This window comes from Hyalella azteca, unplaced genomic scaffold, assembly GCF_000764305.2.
Source record: "Hyalella azteca isolate HAZT.00-mixed unplaced genomic scaffold, Hazt_2.0.2 contig1249, whole genome shotgun sequence".
Taxonomy (NCBI): Eukaryota; Metazoa; Arthropoda; class Malacostraca; order Amphipoda; family Hyalellidae; genus Hyalella; species Hyalella azteca.
In genome coordinates, this window is record NW_025931574.1 from 115,087 (window position 1) to 133,659 (window position 18,573).

The window sequence follows — 18,573 nt, forward strand, 5'->3', positions numbered from 1 at the left end:
AGAACAACACCTGAAACAAATACAAGGGAAGGAAACATTCATTAATAATAACAGTCACAAAAGCCCTAAATTAAATGGAAAGAGCAAACCATATTAGGAAGCATAACCTAAAGTAAGAAATACACCAAAGTGCCAGGAATGAAGAGTAAGAACCTAATAATCTAAGATTAAGCAAGAGGAGCAATATGCTCCTCTTCAGCGTTATGGACGACAGAGTGGAAATCTAAGATTAGAGGTTCACTTAAAAAAAAGCGTTCCGCCTTAAAAAAAACATTCCAGGCAAGTGGCAACTAGAAACAGGTTTGCAGGTCGTCAGAAATTGGCCTTGGCATGAACGTTACGTCAGGCAACACAGAGAAAATCCCAATATTGTAATTTGTGCGTGTCACTCAGGGACAAGCAAGAGGAATCTACTGAAAGAAGAGTACATGTTGTGCTCAGTAGAAGTTACAAGGTCGCTACTGACACCAGTAGAGACTCATCACTCAGTCACCAATGAGCAAGGAAGATCTTGGGAAGCCTGCATAAGCTTTGCGCCCCGCATAAATGTTTCCAAGGTCGCCGGTAGAGACGCGTCACTCTCCGGTCAGCAAAGGATATCTTGAGGAGGCCTCACAATATTGCAGCCGGTAAAGGATGTACTCTTGATTCTGAAAAAAGTTCCATTAGATCTTGCCGATATACTTGAATGCAAAAGTCGCCTATATACGAGTTGATTGAGAGCACTTGATGTATTAGTTGTTCAGAGTTTGACCAGTTGATTCAGAGCACACCAAATTATTTTCTTTTACGGTCATAATTAATTTACTCCATAATTTTTTTCATTATTTCTGAAAATCATACCTGAAACTGATTTGGAAGATGTGCTAGCATCCGACTCCCAACCAGCTCAAACGAACGCGGATTTGATTGCATGCAATCAGCCTTTGTATCATATTAGTTAAACTGCACATAAAGAAAAAAATGGTCAAAATTAGCATTGTTCTATGAACGATACTTACACTCTTGTTGATAAAGCTTGCATTTTATATAGAAAAATAAACGTGATCATTGAACATAAAAATTTTTTAATTCAATGATCGTATCGAAACATCATATAACAATTAGTGGAAGTAAAGGGCTGACTATCAGAACATTACATTACAAAGCTAATTCATTCATTTTATGCAATCCTCTTTAGCAAATAGGGTAAATAATGCTAAACACGAATGCTTATTGCTTGAATTAAAAAATGACTGCCGTTAGTGAGTAATGAATGGAAAAAAGAGTCTTGCCACTCTACTTAGTCCTTACTCACTCAGAATAAACTAACAGCTCATCGGCAAGAACTACATAGGCTAGCTATGGTTTATAGTACTATTTACTCTTTACCTAATGATTATAAAAAAAACATTTATTGCACCTATTCGTTACGTCAGCTTTCAAAATGAGGATAAACTCATCGGCATTCAGAGAAACTTATCAAAGAAGAGGCAATGCACATGACACTTGACTGACTAGACTACTGGTAGTGTACTTGGAAAATTTAGCATTTAAAACTTTAGATTCTGTGAACCTCGTAATTTATACAGAGTGTACTTATCCAGTACAAACAATAATCTGAAGTTGTCCTTTTCCTTTGTAGATAATGTAGATGTAGAATATACGACATTTTTCCTGTGATTTTACTTGTTTTTCTTTTATTGATATGACATTACCATATCCATACATTACCATTTTATTTATGTGATATTATTGTATCCATGAACATGCCATTGAGCATTGACAATGACCTTGTCCACTGCAAGCTTCATATCAGCAGCCATGTAGCATTTCTTCTGTATCTGTAAGCTTACAGAGTGGTTTGTAATTTCATACCATTTTAATTGGGTTAAGTGAATTTACTATAAAAAAGATTGTGAAAAACACCCTGAAACAGAAAGGAATATTCTAGTTACAACCATTATATTTTTTGGATAAATAAATCATAGTTTAGGTCAATTGCCCTCCAACATGTTGCCCGGTGCACAATTCTATCTATGACATTCTCTGCCCAATTTTGTCATGACCACTAACACATTAAATTTTTGTTGAGTGAAATTTTTTTTGCTGAGCAAGGTAAATATAATCAAAATTTTTTGTTATTAATCAATTTTTTTGTTAACTGGAGCCTTTACTAATCAAGGTTCTACTGTAAATGCATTTTTAGGAGTGTCCCTTATTACCCCGTTGTGTGGAAATGGCTGCCATTTTTCTTGAAATGAGATATGCAAATTCTGTCAATCACTTTTTTAAGCCAACACCTGTGTGCAACTTCTATTTAAGTAAAACTATTTGATATGGTGAATATTTATTTGCTACAGACCTTTGCAGAGGCACGTTTCCAAAATCTCACTTTTCACACTTTTTTTCTGGGATTTTTTAGAGGTATTAAATATATGATTTCTTAACTTGCTTTATGCTACATAGCTAGTAGAAATGTTGAACTTTAGGCCACTATTTTTAGTTTTGCAATATTTTGATTAGTTTAGCTGCTACAACATTTTCTATGAAATGTGGGACAACTGTCCCAATTTACCCTGCCCGTCCCTTATTACCCCATTTGACGGTATGTGCTGTAGCAAAGGTAATGCCGAGAGCTTGGACTGCAGTCAAAGCCTGAAAAAGCATCAAGTGGTGAACTAAAGCTACCTAAGACTGAAAAATATGACTTAAATCTTAGTAGGGCTAACCCTTATGGGCTAACAAACATATTTATCAAGCACTGCAGAAATTTTTATATCTAGCAGGCACATGTCCAAACATAGTCACTTCCATCTCTAAGCATTGGCAGGTGTATGCACATATATGATCACACTATTTTTTGCAATATAATTTCACCATCTTGCATTTGCTTCTAGCAAATGGTATCGTAATAAGTCAATAAAACAAGTTTTTAACTATGATACTCGCAACTATCATGGCCTTACCTACAGTATTTTTTTCAGCTAGAGCTGCTAAAGCGACTACAAAGAGGGCCCAAAATGCTGTTTTTGCCATGTCTCCAGAGTTATTAGTTTTTAAGTCGGCTCTTATAGATGCAAGACTGCGCCGGAGTGCTATGTTATTCATGACATAACTCATAAACAATCTGTGATTGGTTTGAGCTTGTTGGCAGGCTGTCCAAAGCAATGTGGGTGATGTGGAGGGCTTTTTTTATGCCCATTTTAATTACCATTTATGGTAACTTATCCACAAAAGGGTTAATTGCAAACAAAATAATGTAAAAATCTGTGATTGTTTCAGACACAGTACATCCATAATACCTACTTGTATTCTAAATTTCAAGCATATCCGTTCAGCATTGAAGGAGTTATGAGTGGTTCAGTTGCCTGAAACCTGTGTTTTTAGTGCATTTTCTCATGGAGTTGGGCGCATTTTCTCATTTAGTTGCCTAAAACCTGTGTTTTTAGCGCATTTTCTCTTTTTAGCGTATTCTCTCTCTGGCAAGCACTATTGTGCTTGCCCCGTCCGTCTGTCAATCTGTCTGTCTGTCCGTCCATGACTCCACGTTTTTGTTGACAAGAAAATGCGCGCTCTGTCACTCACTGCAGTGAGTATCGAGTTATATTTTTTTTAATTGGAAACAAAGTAAGGTAAAAATCTGTAACTGTCTCAGGTACAGTGCATTGAAAATAGGTACATATATTTCAAATTTAAAACATATCTGTTCAGTATAGAAGGAGTTATAAGTGGTTTTGTTGTGAATTTGAGTCCGCAGGCAAGTTTGTAGCATCTGAAATAGACACGAGGTATTTTAGGTCCATCCAGAGGTGCCTGAGAGATGATATTAAAATGAAGGTGTAAGACACTTGCAAGTTTTATAACAAGATTGAGAATAAATAATAAATGATTATAATAATAATAATAAATAAATAATACTTGTACTAGTAGTACCGCATCACAGAACACAATTGCTGCTGATTTACGGCTGCCATCCCTAGCCTTGGCTAACTAGCACCTGACGAGTTTCATTTATGAGTTGACCAGGAGGTATGTGCAAGTAAACAATATCTTTGTGACAATCAAGTTTTTGTGGCCAGTCAATTATATGCAATTAACTCCAAAACTTTACAATATGAACTGAATGGGAAGGCACTGTCTCATCACACATGATCACTGGCACACTGAACACTGATGACTGAAGGTATATACGATGCGGCCATTGCAATCCGAATGGCGTTGGACATAGAAATTGTGTTTTTTTTTACTTCTAGAAATCACTGTGTAACTAGCTGCAAAGCTCTGAAATTTGGAGACCATGCTCTAAGAACTGTAATCTTGATTTCATATTATCTTTCATTAAATGCCCAATATGATATCAAGGTTTATTTGCAGCACAAAGTGCCTTTGCAAAGCAAGTAGACAAAAGAAATTTATAAAAAAAGGATGGGGGTATCATAATTCAATTTTTTTTTTGTTTCCAAACACACTTCAATCAAATTAAGCTATCAGTTGGGCAGGACTTGTTAAAATGAAATTCCTCCTGTGCACTGAAGCAAAAACTGTCTCTGCCATTTTGGTAACTTTGTTGTGATGCATCTTAGTTTGTGCACATACATACCTACTCTTTGCATTATTGATTTCTGCCTGTAGGTGTATATATATATATATACATTTTTTTCAGGTTATTATGAAAATGCTAAGCTTTCATAGAATATTTTTGGATAGCAAATGTGGATACAGAAAAACTTGTTTCAAATATATACCGTATGTAATTATGCTTGACTTATAATTATTTTTATAATATATTGTAAATTTTTGTTTCAGATTTAAAGTTGGATAAGTTGATTTATAGCTGGCATATTTATATATATGCAAATTCTGCAGTATCGACAGGTGTAAGAAGTTTAGGGAACATGATCCTTTGGTTCTTACAGTCCCAATATCTAATTGACATTACCAACTTCTCTGTGTTTTCTCCACCGGCGACTTGTCTCGCAGCTGGCTAGTAAATAATAAGCATTGCCTGGAAAATGTCATCTTCTCTACACTTGGAGCTCTCTAATGCCAACATGGTTCTCTCCAACACCAATACTATGTCCAATGTTGACACCATGGAGTGCAAAGTAAATATGACATGCAGTAATTTAGACAATCCTGCTAAGATTGGGCCTGATTCTACTTGTAAGAACCCATGCATAAATTCCAATATTTCTAATTTTAGAAGTGTCAAAATTGATCAAAATTTTGCTTCTAGCAGTATCAAGCCAATCAGTTTCTCTAGCATACTCCTCAATAAGTCATCAACTGCCGCCTCACCAGTCCTCAACTCAAATAGTCAAAATTCCATTTTGGTGAATTCCAAAAGCCAATCTGTCAATAAAATTATTTCTAATGGTACTTTAAACTCTGTAAACTTGGAAGAATTTTCACAAGTACCTCCATCACCAACTCCTAAGACAAGCAAGAACAGTATTCAAGGAACAAGAGCTATCAAGAAGATTAGAGAGCCAATTAAGCTTTTTACTGCTGCTGTTGTCAAGACACCAACTCAAACTATAAAACCAGCTTTGAAAAATGATGAAATTTTAGCTCAACATAATCCTGATGATGCAAGTCATGAACAGTCTCCAAAAATAAAATTTATGTCAAAAAGTGTACCTGTGACCAAGATACAGACTTCCAGCACTCCCACCAATTTTAATTTAAAATCAATAAGGATTCATCTGAACAGAGAAAATGCTCAAAATGCAACAAGGCTCAAATCAAACTCTAAAGAAGCCCCTAGTACTGCTCTGAGAAATAATAATGAAACATCAACTCTGTCAAGCAACTTGTCTTCAACAGCTTTATCTCATGTACCTTCTCTAACTCCTGCCAATACTTCTAAAAATGCTTCAGTAGTGCCATCATCTACATTCACTTTGGAGCTGGTGGACAAAATTATTTTGCAGTCATCTCCATTACAAACTCTTGTCCAACCAGAACAAAAAATGGCAATATCTAAAGAACAGAAGTGCAAAAAAGTTAAACTCATCAGATCTTCAAGTTTTGTGCTTTCAAATGATATGCCACCTGCTAAAAGATTAACAACTTCTCATAATGTTGGTGTTAAAATGGTAAATGATTCTTCTATTTCTAATTTGAATCAAGAAAAAACAATTAAAGCTACAGAATTTCCCAACAGCAGCTCCAGAGACAAGGAAGTGCGTACAGCAAAGACGGGAGCTACCAAGAATGAAATTATTTTACAGAGAAGCAATAAAATTTTGAAAGAACCTGCTTCTGAACAAAAAGATAATTCAGTTTTGAAAAAACCTGCAAATAATACATCAGGAGAAAATGATCTTCTAAAACCGGCTCTAATTGTCTCAGAGCAATTGGTGCAAGTGTCAGGCTCTACAAACAAAGCAGCAGATATTAAGTCTAAAATTCACAAGAATAAAAGTAAACAATGCATTGTAACTTCAACACCATTTATTGCATCTAATTGTGACCAAAAAGCTACTACAATAAATGTTGGTCAATTTATTAATCCTGGAAACTTGAAATCTACAATGAAATGTCACTCTGAACAAAATGACTCTGTGAGAATTGAGCAGTTCAGTACAGCCAGTATCAAAGATACATGTGTAACACTGAAAAGAAAGCTTCCAATTAGTGAAGATTCATGCTTGAAAAATGAAGAAAAATCTGACTGCAATGACTCCTTGTACAATGAATTTGTGGATCAAAGTCTACAAGTTTCTGATGACAAAATATTAATGGATCAAAACCTTGAAAGTAATAATAAATTTTTCAAAAGGGCTCCTACTTCAGAACAAGAACACCATGCAACTGGTCAAAATCAGAACAGAGTTTGTAAAACGTCATGTACAACAAATAATAATCAATGCAGTAAATTGATTGAAAATCCCAGTACTACAAATGAGATGCAAGCACAATTATCCAGCACTAAAGATCAACTGGAAGAAAATAGGATGAAATATGACAGCTTCAAAATTTTACCTGAAAAAGCGCAAGAATTCTTTAAAAACTACAAAACCGTTGGTGATCTAGCAAAAAATAATATCAATGCTGATTTCAAAGTGTTGACTACTATAAAACTTATAGAAGATGCAATCAGCTCCAACATTGCTGAATGCCAAAAAGTCAAATCACCAGAAATAAAATTATTGTCAGATAATAAAGTGAAAAGTTCATTGAAGTCCAAAGAATTTCCACTTCCCAAGTCCTGGATTTCCCAGCATTCAAACTCTGTGACTGTCTTCAACTCAACCTCTTCTAATTGCACAGATTTTGACTATATTTGCTCACCCAAGACACTTTTGGGTTCATCTGTTGCTGCTTTTGATGCCTCACTTAAGCAAACTTTACTGGAGCCATCTGAGGTCACAGACCATAAGCCAGAAACTGTAACCGAGAATAAAGATGAAGTAGACTTTGAGCAACTGCAGACCAGTGAAGCTGTGCATGGAAAACCATTATTACCTGAAGTAGATGAAGTAAGTAGATTACCTGAAGTAGACGATGAAGAAGAAGACTGCAGTGATGTGCCGCACCAGCCTGTGTTTGAAAAGGAAGAGGAAATTGCTGCTACCATCCACAGGAGACGCAGCAACCTCAAACGCAAATTACCCAATGATCAACCTGACGGTTTGTGTTATTTGTTAATAGTTATTATGTGCAAAATGTATAATTCATATTGAGTTAAGTTACCATCAACAGAGGTGACTTTGCCCACTGGGGGTGACTTGGGCCACACCTACAACAGAAACAAATGGCAGCAAAACAAAATAATAAAAGTTGGCCAAAGTGCCCGGTGACCAAAGTCACCCCAGTCACTTTGGTCAATGTTTATTTTATTTTATTTTTGCTGCAATCTGTTTCTGTTTTAGGTGTGGCCAAAGTTGATGGTACACATCAGCATTTTTTGTTATGTCAGATAATTGTCAGATTGTTTTCTGATGTAAATCATTGTAAAAAACTTTATTTGAAAACTCAGTAAAAAGGTCATAAATTGTTCATCATGAACTTTATTATGAAATAGTTTCACAAGAAAGGGCTTGATATTTTCCAAGTATGGTAGATTGTAAATGTTGGTCTCTTCTAATTTCAAGTTAGGCCCTCAACAAGTTGGAGCACAAAAATGTATAAATAGTTGTTTGATGATTATCATGATCAATATGTTACCAATTTTCATTTCTTTCTTTTGCTCCATTTATTTCCAATGTAATAAGGATTTGAACTTCACCTTGACAACAGAGTTATCAATAGGTATCTATATACCGATATCAATTAAGGGGACCGACTACCCTCCGGAAAAACTTCTACAGTTATTATCCAATCATCATGAAACTTCAAATACATACGTAAAATGTAAAAAAAATAACATTTTGCTTCTATGAATTTTTCGAAAAAATTGATAGAAAACGTGAAATTCATAGAAAACTGCTAAAAAGGGGTACTTTGAAAAGGGGTACTCCTCCTACAAATATCATCCTACAACATCGAGACACGTATCATTCGGTTTGTAAGGACCATACCTAAAAATTTGATGATCACTTTTCTCATTTTCCCCTTAGTTTTTTTTTATGCGCGTTTTATCCCATTTTTCTCATTTTAAACTTTTCAGGACGGCGCGACAAAGTCCTGTGCGCCTTGAAATAGGCACTCAATGTAGCATGGATACCAAACTACAGGCTTCTGTAGCTTAATCCACTCAAGGATGCTAGCAGCAACTTGTAGCGCACCTCTACTTACAATGTTAGGAGGGTAACTGAGCTAAGATGCCAGATACACCAAGATATGTAGTCTTGCCGCTCTAATTTTCTTAGGTCTATTTAGTTAAGGAACTCCACCCCCCACCCCCCATTAAAGCCCGGCCATCTGCGTCAATATTGCTGTACATGAATCGCAGTAGTATTGTTGGAAAGCTCAGAATGTCAGCTTTAAGATGAGACTAAGCATGTAACTGCAGCACAACTCAAGTAGAAACTATATTCAAAGATTTTAGCAGCTAATTACTTTATATCTAATTACTTAAAGAACTCTCCCACCCGCTTCCCTTTAAAGAGACGTCATGAACGTAAATATTGGCGTACAGCGATGGCTGTGGTACCATTGGAAAGAGCAGAATTCCAGCTTTAAGATGAGCTCAAAAACCGGAAAACGCCAAAATTGAAAATTTTAGGGTAGTCGGTCCCCTTAAAACTGCACTATCAACAACAGAGTTTGATTTTAAAAACTGCATTACTAATTTTTCTTCAGCAGTTTATTGATTTTCACTTTATGTATGATCCATATATAAATCGTCCTACTTATAAATAATATTATAATAATAATAATTGTGTCCAATAGTCTCTGAGAAACTCTAGCACTTGAGTTTGATCACTTTGATGTAAAAAATGTGAATTTATTTTATTTTTTTTTTCAGCAGGCTAGTGATTTTTATTATTTCCTATATACAATTCAAAATTTAAATCCTACAACTTATAAATATTGTACTAATAATATTATTGTGCTCCAGGCTCTCAGGAACTCTCAGCACTTGAGTTTGATGTAAAAAAAATTTGAATTTATTTAATTTTTTTTCAGTAGGTTATTGATTTTTACTATATACAATTCAGAATTTAAATTTATTATTTAAATTTTGTACTAATAATATTATTGTTCACCAGGCTCTCAGGAGCTCTCAACACCCAACACCATTCATGATGGATTGATTTTTTTTCAGCAGGTTATTGATTTTTATTATTATATACTCTTCAAAATTTAAATCCTAAGACTTATAAATATTGTACTAATAATATTCTTGTTCACCAGGCTCTCAGGAACTCCTAGCCCCCAACACCATTCCTGACGGAGTTGCTGAAGGAGGCGGAGGTCCTGCCAAGAAGCCGAGGCGAGGTATAAAGTTTGAGGGCGTCACCGTGTACTACTTCCCTCGGTCCCAGGGCTTCTCGTGTGTCCCCTCACAGGGCGGGTCTACCCTGGGCATGGGGCGACGCCACTTTCTCGTCCAGGACTTCTCCATGAACGAACATTTGGTTGAACAGCGACGCCTTCATAAGATTAACCGTCTACAGAGGATGGTTCAGGTACAGTTTAACTTGTTGACCATTTACCGTGTTGTATAGTCTTTTGGTAAGAATAGCATTGATGGTAGTTTTTGTGCACACAAAAAATGGTTAATCCCTTGTCTGCTCACAGGAGATATTCTTGCTGGCCTTATTAATATTATTGATAATATTGATTGTACTGCTAGACTATATATCGGTATCTTTAAAATCCATTGTCTAAGAATTATTCCGTATTTAAAGTTAATGACTATACTTATGTTTGAACTTTAATTTAAAGAAACTATATTTGAATATTTTAGATCAATCTCAGCTATTCTGATTAAGCTAAACTTACAATTCAATGGATTGAGAGTGGTTTTTTTAAACTCACCGTAGTTTTATTGTATGAAATTCTGAAGCATTTTATCTCTGAATGAGCAGACAATATCATGTGACTTAGTAACTTGGGAATGCAAGTTATGACATAGTCACAAATAATAGCTATTTAAAGTATATACTCCCTGGTCCAAGAAAACATGCATTAAAGTAAAATTTATGCCCAGCCATTCCAATATTTATGGTTGTATGTGTGTATAAATAATACACATTTATTGTATTTATGTTGAATATGTGAATGTGTCTTGATGTTATATTCTTTTTTCAGGATGAGCTTTGTAATGAGCTTCAGAACCACCCCAGCCAACAGCATACTAGTGTCCCCATCAGTAGCTGCACTAGTAGCAGCTGTAGTAATAGTAGTACTAGTAGCACCTGTAGTAGTAATAATAGTATTGCTGGAGCTTCTGAACAAAATATGGTTGACATCAGTGAAGGTGATACCACAAATAGCACTACTGCCACCACAGGTGCTACCAATACTATTGACACCGTAGAAAACTCTAACACTATCACCACTAGCACTACCACTACAACGAAAAATGCTGCCACCATACCCTCTAGCGCTGCCACTACACCCACAATCGCTGCCACTACAACCACTAGCACTGCCACTACACCCTCTATTGATGACACTACAACCATTAGCACTGCCACTACACCTAGCGCTGCCACTACAACCACTAGCGCTGCCACTACACACTCTAGCGCTGCCACTACACCCTTTAGCGCTGCCACTACAACCACCAGCACTACCACTACACCCACCAGCGCTGCCACTGCACCCTCTAGCGCTGCCACTACACCCACCAGCACTACCAACTCTACCGCTGCCACCACCACAAATGGCAGCAGCGATGACGACACTGAAGAAGAAGAGCTGTCAGACCTGGAGACAGATCCTGATATGTCTTATCTCAGGGTGGGTCATGATCCCATGATACTAATGGCTAATGCTTCACTGCATTACTAGTTCGTACCATTATATATTTAGTAAACAATGTTCATAGTGTATTAATTGAGTTATTATTTTAATTTATATCAGTATACATAATATTTCATATAGTATTTAAATATTTCAGTCATTTTTACTTTTCAATATTTGTCATTGAACAATATTTGATATGAGTGTTTTTTGCAGCCTCTGGCCATCCGACAGCGGCGGTCGCTGCTGCGGGACTCCGGCGTGCGGGCCATCGAGGGCCTCGAGAAGGAAGAATGTCGGGACATACGAGCGTCCCGCGAGCAGTGTGGCTGTCAGTGTAAACTATACTGCTTCCCTGACACCTGTCAGTGTATCCTGGCTGGCATCAAGTGTCAGGTGTGTGTCAGTGTAAACTATACTGCTTCCCTGACACCTGTCAGTGTATCACTCAAGTATCAACACTGATGCATGTCATTCAACAATTGACAAGCTCATTGCATACGAGTGCTGCGTCGGTGCTCTGCTTGCAAGAGATCTCAAATTTAGTACATCAATTTGTTAAGTTTATGATTATTAGTGTTTTAATTTTTTATATCCATTAAGTTTATGATAATTAGTATTTTAATTTGTGATATTCAGTCATTAAATTATTTATGTAGAGTGTTTAATTTATATCTAGTAACGAGTTGATTTTATGAGTGCTGCATCCGTGCTCTGCTTGCAAGAGATCTCGAATTTATTATATCAATTTGTTAAGTTTGTGATAATTAGTATTTTAATTTGTGATATCCAGTCATTAAATTATTTATCTAGATTGTTTAAGTTATATTTATTGTGTAATATAATTAGTTGATGGCTCGCAGGTTGACCGGCACAACTTCCCGTGCGGCTTTACATGGAGGCGCCGGTGGCTTGGATGTGATGTGTGGTGCTGTGTGGTGCTGTATGGTGCTGTATCCAGTCATTAAATTATTTATCTAAATTGTATAAGTTATATCTATTGTGTTGTGTAACAAGTTATTGCTCGCAGGTTGACCGCCATAACTTCCCGTGCGGCTGTTCCGTGCGCGGTTGTGGCAACCCACACGGCAGGATAGAGTTCAACCCCATCCGGGTCCGGACCCACTTCCTGCACACCCTCATGAGGTGAGTGACCCACTTCCTGCACACCCTCAATAAAAATAATAATAAATAATGCTGATATAAAAATAATAGTGAGTAATACTTTATTTCCCTACCTGGAGCTTTTAGATTAACTGAAGTTAAAATTTTAACTGCTATGTTGGATTAACTGAAGTTAGAATTTTACCTGCTACGTTGGATTAACTGAAGTTAAAATTTTAACTGCTACGTTGGATTAACTGAAGTTAGAATTTTACCAAATTTTTCTGCTGCAGGTTGGAAATTGAGAAGCGTCAGGCAGAGCAGCGTGCTGCGCTTGCGCAGCAGCAGCAAAGCAGGTGGTTATCTTGCCTTGGAGGAGCAGCTGCTGCAAGTGCAGCTGATGATGGTGCAGCTGATGGAGGTGCACCTGATGGAGGTGCACCTGATGGAAGTGCAGCTGATGGAAGTGCAGCTGCTATCACTAATGACATGCGTAAAATCGCGGACGGGCGACTCGTCAAAGGCGAGTTTAGCACATCATTTCATTTCTTAGTACTAAAACTTATTTGTTGTTACTAATTTCTTTGAAATGCATTAATGATAATTTTTGTATAACTATTATTTGAAACTGCTAGGAACTCTAAATTCCCAAAATGCTGAGAGATGGAAAAATGTCGGAAGAACAGGTTCGAGAAGAGCGTGACAACGCAGTTCTTCTCAATATTATACAATATTTTATTGTACATATTCAATATTCTTCTCAATTGATCTCAATATCATTAATTTTGTTATTAAAACTTCTGTGCTGTGAGCGGAAGTTGAAGCAACTGTAATTTTTATCTTATCAATATCATTAATTTTGTTATTAAAACTTCTGTGCTGTGAGCAGAAGTTGAACCAACTGCAATTCTTAACTGTTCAATATCATTAATATTGTTAGTACATTATCATTAATTTTGTTATTAAAACTTCTGTTCTGTGAGCAGAAGTTGAACCAACTGCAAGCACCCGTAGTGGGGGCGGTGTGGGAAGCTTCCCTTACCATTACCAAGCCTCCGCCCCAGACCTCCCCAGACAGGTGGGAAGATGTCGTCTGCAACCTCCTAACTGGGGTTGTAATTCTAGAGCTGAACGTGGAAACCAGAATAATGTTAAACTAAAATCCTAGAGCTAGATATGGGGATCATTATGCATGTTGTACAAGAATTCTAGAGCGAGCTAAGTATGCCAATGTAATCAGCATACATGTTGAACTAAAATTATAGAGCTCAATTTGGGAATATTTATATATTAGGCCACAGAGAAACTAAGGACCTATTAGTATGCATTACATGTCTTCACAATCCAGAGGCAGAAAAGTGTTTCAAAACACATATGTTGAACAATGTACGTGTTCTGTAGGTTTTTACCATTCAATCATGAGTTATTGAGATTGTATTCTGGTGCAATTTTTTCTTTTAAACTGACAAGCCAAATTGAGTGACTTGAGTGGAACCAGGTTGGAATTTGAAAGGGAAATGAAAATCCTGATACCGGTACATAATTTTGAATTACTCATATTGTGTTGAAAATCATGTTTAATTATTCAGGGGGTGTCATGGAAAATCTGGAAAGTCGTATATGTGTCTGGAAAATTACGAGTCGTATACGAGTGACTCGTATATGAATCACAATTTTCCAGACTCGTATATGACTCATAATTTTCCAGACTCCTATACAACTTTCCAGGTTTTCCATGACCAGTATGCACTTTGATTATTTGAAGTATTTTTAGTTGCAAACGAGTATTAACAAAATAAGTATCATTCAATTTTTTCAGGCTTGTTGGTTGGAGAGTTCAAGTGCTGCTGCGGGATCAACGTTTGCAGGTGGATCTTGCGGTCAGTTCATGCCATTGTTTTTATTCATAATTTTTTTATTGTAATGTAACATTGCTAGTAGATTTTTCCTCATGATTTACATATAGCATCAAACTAAACCACCCGGAAAGAAATTGAATGTAAGATGTTGAGTACTTTAGTGTTGCCAGGTATAGGAAACTTCAAGAACCTGTTTATCTTCGCCTTTTAAATTGGGGATCACAATACCTAAGTTTGATCACAGAAAATAAGTTTGGATCACAGTAGCAAATGGGTTGAAACATTCACATCAGGTAAAACTTCACTTGAAACCCCAATATCAACAAGTTTTCTACAGAAGCAGTTCTCGTTACCAGAAACTGCAGTTCCTGGTAACTGATGTGTACTTAGGCTGCTACGTGTACGTAGGCCATAACGTGTACTCAGGCCGCTACGTGTACTTAGGCCACTGTGTACGTAGGCCGTTACGTGTACATAGGCCATAACGTGTACTTTGGCCGTAACCTGTACTTTGGCCGTAATGTGTACTTTGTCCGTAATGTGTACTTTGTCCGTAACGTGTACTTTGGCCATAACATGTACCTTGTCCGTAACGTGTACTTTGTCCGTAACGTGTACTTGAGCTATAACGTGTACTTGGGCCGTAATGTGTACTTTGTCCGTAACGTGTACTTGGGCCGTAACGTGTACTTTGTCCGTAATGTGTACTTGGGCCGTAACGTGTACTTTGTCCATAACGTGTACTTGAGCCGTAACGTGTACTTGGGCCGTAATGTGTACTTAGGCCATTACGTCTACTTAAGCAGTAACATGTACTTAGGCCGCTACGTGCACTTAGGCCGCTACGTGTACTTAGGCCGTTACGTGTACTTAGGCCATCACGTGTACTTAGGCTGCTACATGTACTTAGGCCGCTACGTTTACTTAGGCCGCTACGTGTACCCTTACAAGATTCAATAGTACAGCCATATGCACGTTGCTGCAAATAACATTAGCAAAGGTTAATATATACATAAACAAAATATTGATAGTAATTATTTTGTGCAGATTTCCAGCCGCTAGACACTTTTGGTAGCTCCCCGGGGGCTGTGTGGGGGACCAGTGGGGGAAGCATGTTTGGGGAGAGTCCATTCTGCGGCATGACGCTCCCCCTCATGACGCCCCCACTTGATGATCCATCCGCCCCCCTGAACCAGTTAGTCCCCCAGCAGCAGTCCCCCCTGAACCAGTTAGTCCCCCAGCAGCGGTTCTATCCCTCTGCACTTGACAGCAATTCTGCTGGTGAGTGGATGAAATTGTTGCGTATTTGCTCGTTGTATAATAAAATTGATATTCACATTTTTTATGCCTTTTGAACTAATTATTAAAATTTATTCAAAATTGTTTCAAGTGAAGTTATTCATCGTGTGTTATACCCTCTGTTTATTTGGGTGTTATACCTCTATTTGTGTGAGGTATACCTCCCTATGAAGTTGTGTGTGTTGAGATTAGCTTGTGCACAAATATTTCTTGTTGTTTTTGTTGGCTTTGTTGTGATTGTTTCCACCCATGCAGGGATTGCGTGTGATCAACACCCGCTGTTGGCACCTGATCAACACCCGCTGTTGGCACCTGACCAACACCCGCTGTTGGCACCTGATCAACATCCGCTGTTGGCACCTGATCAACACCTGCTGTTGGCATCAAATCAACATCAACTGATGACTAATGCAGACTTCAATGTTGATTTCTCATCAAGTTCAAGGCAGCAGAATTCTTCTTCAGTGACTGAAATTCCCCACGTCGGCTGCATGTCTTCCCCAGAATTTGTTTTGGATTATCCTGGAGCAAAATTTGGTGCTGCATTCCATATGGACAGATTGTCTGATGATAGGCACCATATGGACAGATTGTCTGATGACAGGCACCATATGGACAGATTGTCTGATGACAGGCACCATATGGACAGATTGTCTGATAGGCATCATATAGACAGATTGTCTGATGATAGGCACCATATGGACAGATTGTCTGATGTTAGACACCACATGGACAGATTGTCTGATGACAGGCACCATATGGACAGATTGTCTGATGATAGGGAGAACAGTGCGGGAGTATCAATGGGTGACTGTATATGCAAATCATCCTATCGTGATCTAGGTTATCATTCAGTGGCTGATGAGCCCACGGCTTCTGTTGAACCCATGAATTCTTTTGACCACATGACTCCTTTTACCTGCCTCTCGCCCGGTGAACCTTTCGAAGGGTTCCACAAACCTACGAGTAAAAGTTACGATCTTGAGTTTGGGTTTCCGGATGGAAGTGGGACTTCATTATCATCAATGGAGCATGTGGGTGAAATGATTGACAATGCGGGTGAAATGATTAACAGACCATCTGGACAAACTTTCAACTCTGGTTGCGATAGCGACAAACATACAAAAGCTTCTGTCTCTGAAGCACATTACAATTTTAATTTTTCATCGAGGCTCAAAGAAAATCAGTCATTGTTGTGCACAACAGAAAGAGAAATTCACCCTGAAAGAAATTTACCATCTGAGTTTATATTGAATGGAAATTCTGGGTCAAAAGAAAAAAATAAAACAAGACAGTCAAACGAAAACTCAACTTGTATTACTGTAGAAACTCGTAAATTGTTACCGTCAACTGCAGAAACAACAGTTAACTTACTTGACGAATTTAATAATGGAAATAAATTTGTGATTGAAACTTCAGTTTCATCAAGCGTTAGTTTGGTTGATATGTCTGTCACTTCTGCTACCGTCTCTTCTGTGCCGTCATCTGTCTCTTCTGTGCCGTCATCTGTCTCTTCTGTGCCAGCATCTGTCTCTTCTGTACCGTCATCTGTCTCTTCTGTACCGTCATCTGTCTCTTCTGTACCGTCATCTGTCTCTGTACCGTCATCTGTCTCTTCTGTGCCAGCATCTGTCTCTTCTGTGCCGTCATCTGTCTCTTCTGTGCCGGCATCTGTCTCTTCTGTGCCGGCATCTGTCTCTTCTGTGCCGGCATCTGTCTCTTCTGTGCCGTCATCTGTCTCTTCTGTGCCGGCATCGGTCTCTTCTGTGCCGGCATCTGTCTCTTCTGTGCCGTCATCTGTCTCTTCTGTGCCGTCATCTGTCTCTTCCAAAGAAAATTGCACGGATTTCGTTGACAAGTCATTTTGTGAGCCTGTCTCGGCTTGAGAATTATCCCTATATTCCTCTTTGTTAGCTCACTTACTGTATTTAGTTAATTCAATATTAATTATACAATTTTCTTTTGGAAAACTTGCTTCATGTAACTACGACGTATCTTTTAAGTCAAACAAACAAACTGTAATAAGTCTAATGTAAGAGAATTATATGTACTATCGGACTAATGTATAGTTAGTGTATATCTTGTATTGTATAGTGTACCATGTGTTAGTTAGCTCTTCTGTGTGTAATTGTCTAGACGAACCTTGAAATTTTCTGCATAGTATCTGCATTTTTTCCAATTTGTGATGTGCGACTTTCAAATCTTCCTTCAAAAGAATTTATCTTGGAATACTTTTTTAGGATTAATATTTGGCTCGCTACTAATGATGGGGGATCTTTAGTCCCGATGATTACCATAAATAATAATTGTCTTGTTGCTTGTGTTCTTAGAGTTGATGTGACCACGCTGTTTGTTCTAGAACAGCGATTGTCAGTTGTTCTAAAATAGAACAGCTTTTCAAGGTTTCAGTTCAGCTTCAGTTGTTAATGAAGTTTGCTATGACCTGATTACTTGTAAACGTTGAAGTTACGTTACATTCTAAATTACTTTGTTACGTTACTTACATTCAGTGTATAAATTGTATTACTGTATTGCTTACGATCTTTGAATATATGAAGGTTCCAGTTTAACTTGTCGCTGTTATCTGGATATGAGCTCGAGGTCATGTCCTCATGACCAACTCATGGCTGAATTTTCATGTTAACATGATCAACATTAGGACAAAAATATTCATGTCAACGTTACCGACATAGACTAAATTTTCCAGTGGCAAAAGTAGTAATCGTGCTAGGTTATTTGAAGGAAACGGTAATTATTTAAGCTATACGCCCTCAATTTCTGTACTCTTTTTGAAAAATATTGTGGTCGATATAAATCAGTATGTGATGTAGTGATTTCACCTCGATAATTATATAAAATATCTCTTAAAATGACAAGTTATAAATTAACGCTTTACTGATAGTTTTTAAGTAATTCTTCATACAATAATTTGTATAGTTCGTGTTATCTATTGGAATGTTTTTATCTA

The 18,573-nt window shown here is 37.4% G+C and overlaps 1 protein-coding gene across 1 annotated transcript; it reads left to right on the forward strand.

The window, feature by feature from the left end:
* The first annotated feature begins 4,788 nt into the window (after positions 1-4,788).
* LOC108680139 lies at positions 4,789-17,491 on the forward strand. The gene is made up of 11 exons (XM_018168912.2): positions 4,789-7,617; positions 9,787-10,061; positions 10,687-11,340; positions 11,560-11,739; positions 12,374-12,489; positions 12,741-12,970; positions 13,434-13,525; positions 14,267-14,327; positions 15,354-15,587; positions 15,861-16,179; positions 16,210-17,491. The coding sequence occupies exons 1-11, from the start codon at positions 4,995-4,997 to the stop codon at positions 17,489-17,491; spliced, it is 6,066 nt and encodes a 2,021-aa protein (XP_018024401.1). The 5' UTR covers positions 4,789-4,994.
* The last annotated feature ends 1,082 nt before the right edge of the window (positions 17,492-18,573 follow it).

Bases quoted from the DNA above. Each gene is read 5' to 3' on its own strand.
- LOC108680139 (XM_018168912.2), top strand. From the start codon at position 4,995: ATGTCATCTTCTCTACACTTGGAGCTCTCTAATGCCAACATGGTTCTC. The intron at 10,062-10,686 runs GTACAGTTTAAC...TTCTTTTTTCAG, and splicing joins GTCTACAGAGGATGGTTCAG to GATGAGCTTTGTAATGAGCT. The intron at 11,740-12,373 runs GTGTGTGTCAGT...TATTGCTCGCAG, and splicing joins TGGCTGGCATCAAGTGTCAG to GTTGACCGCCATAACTTCCC.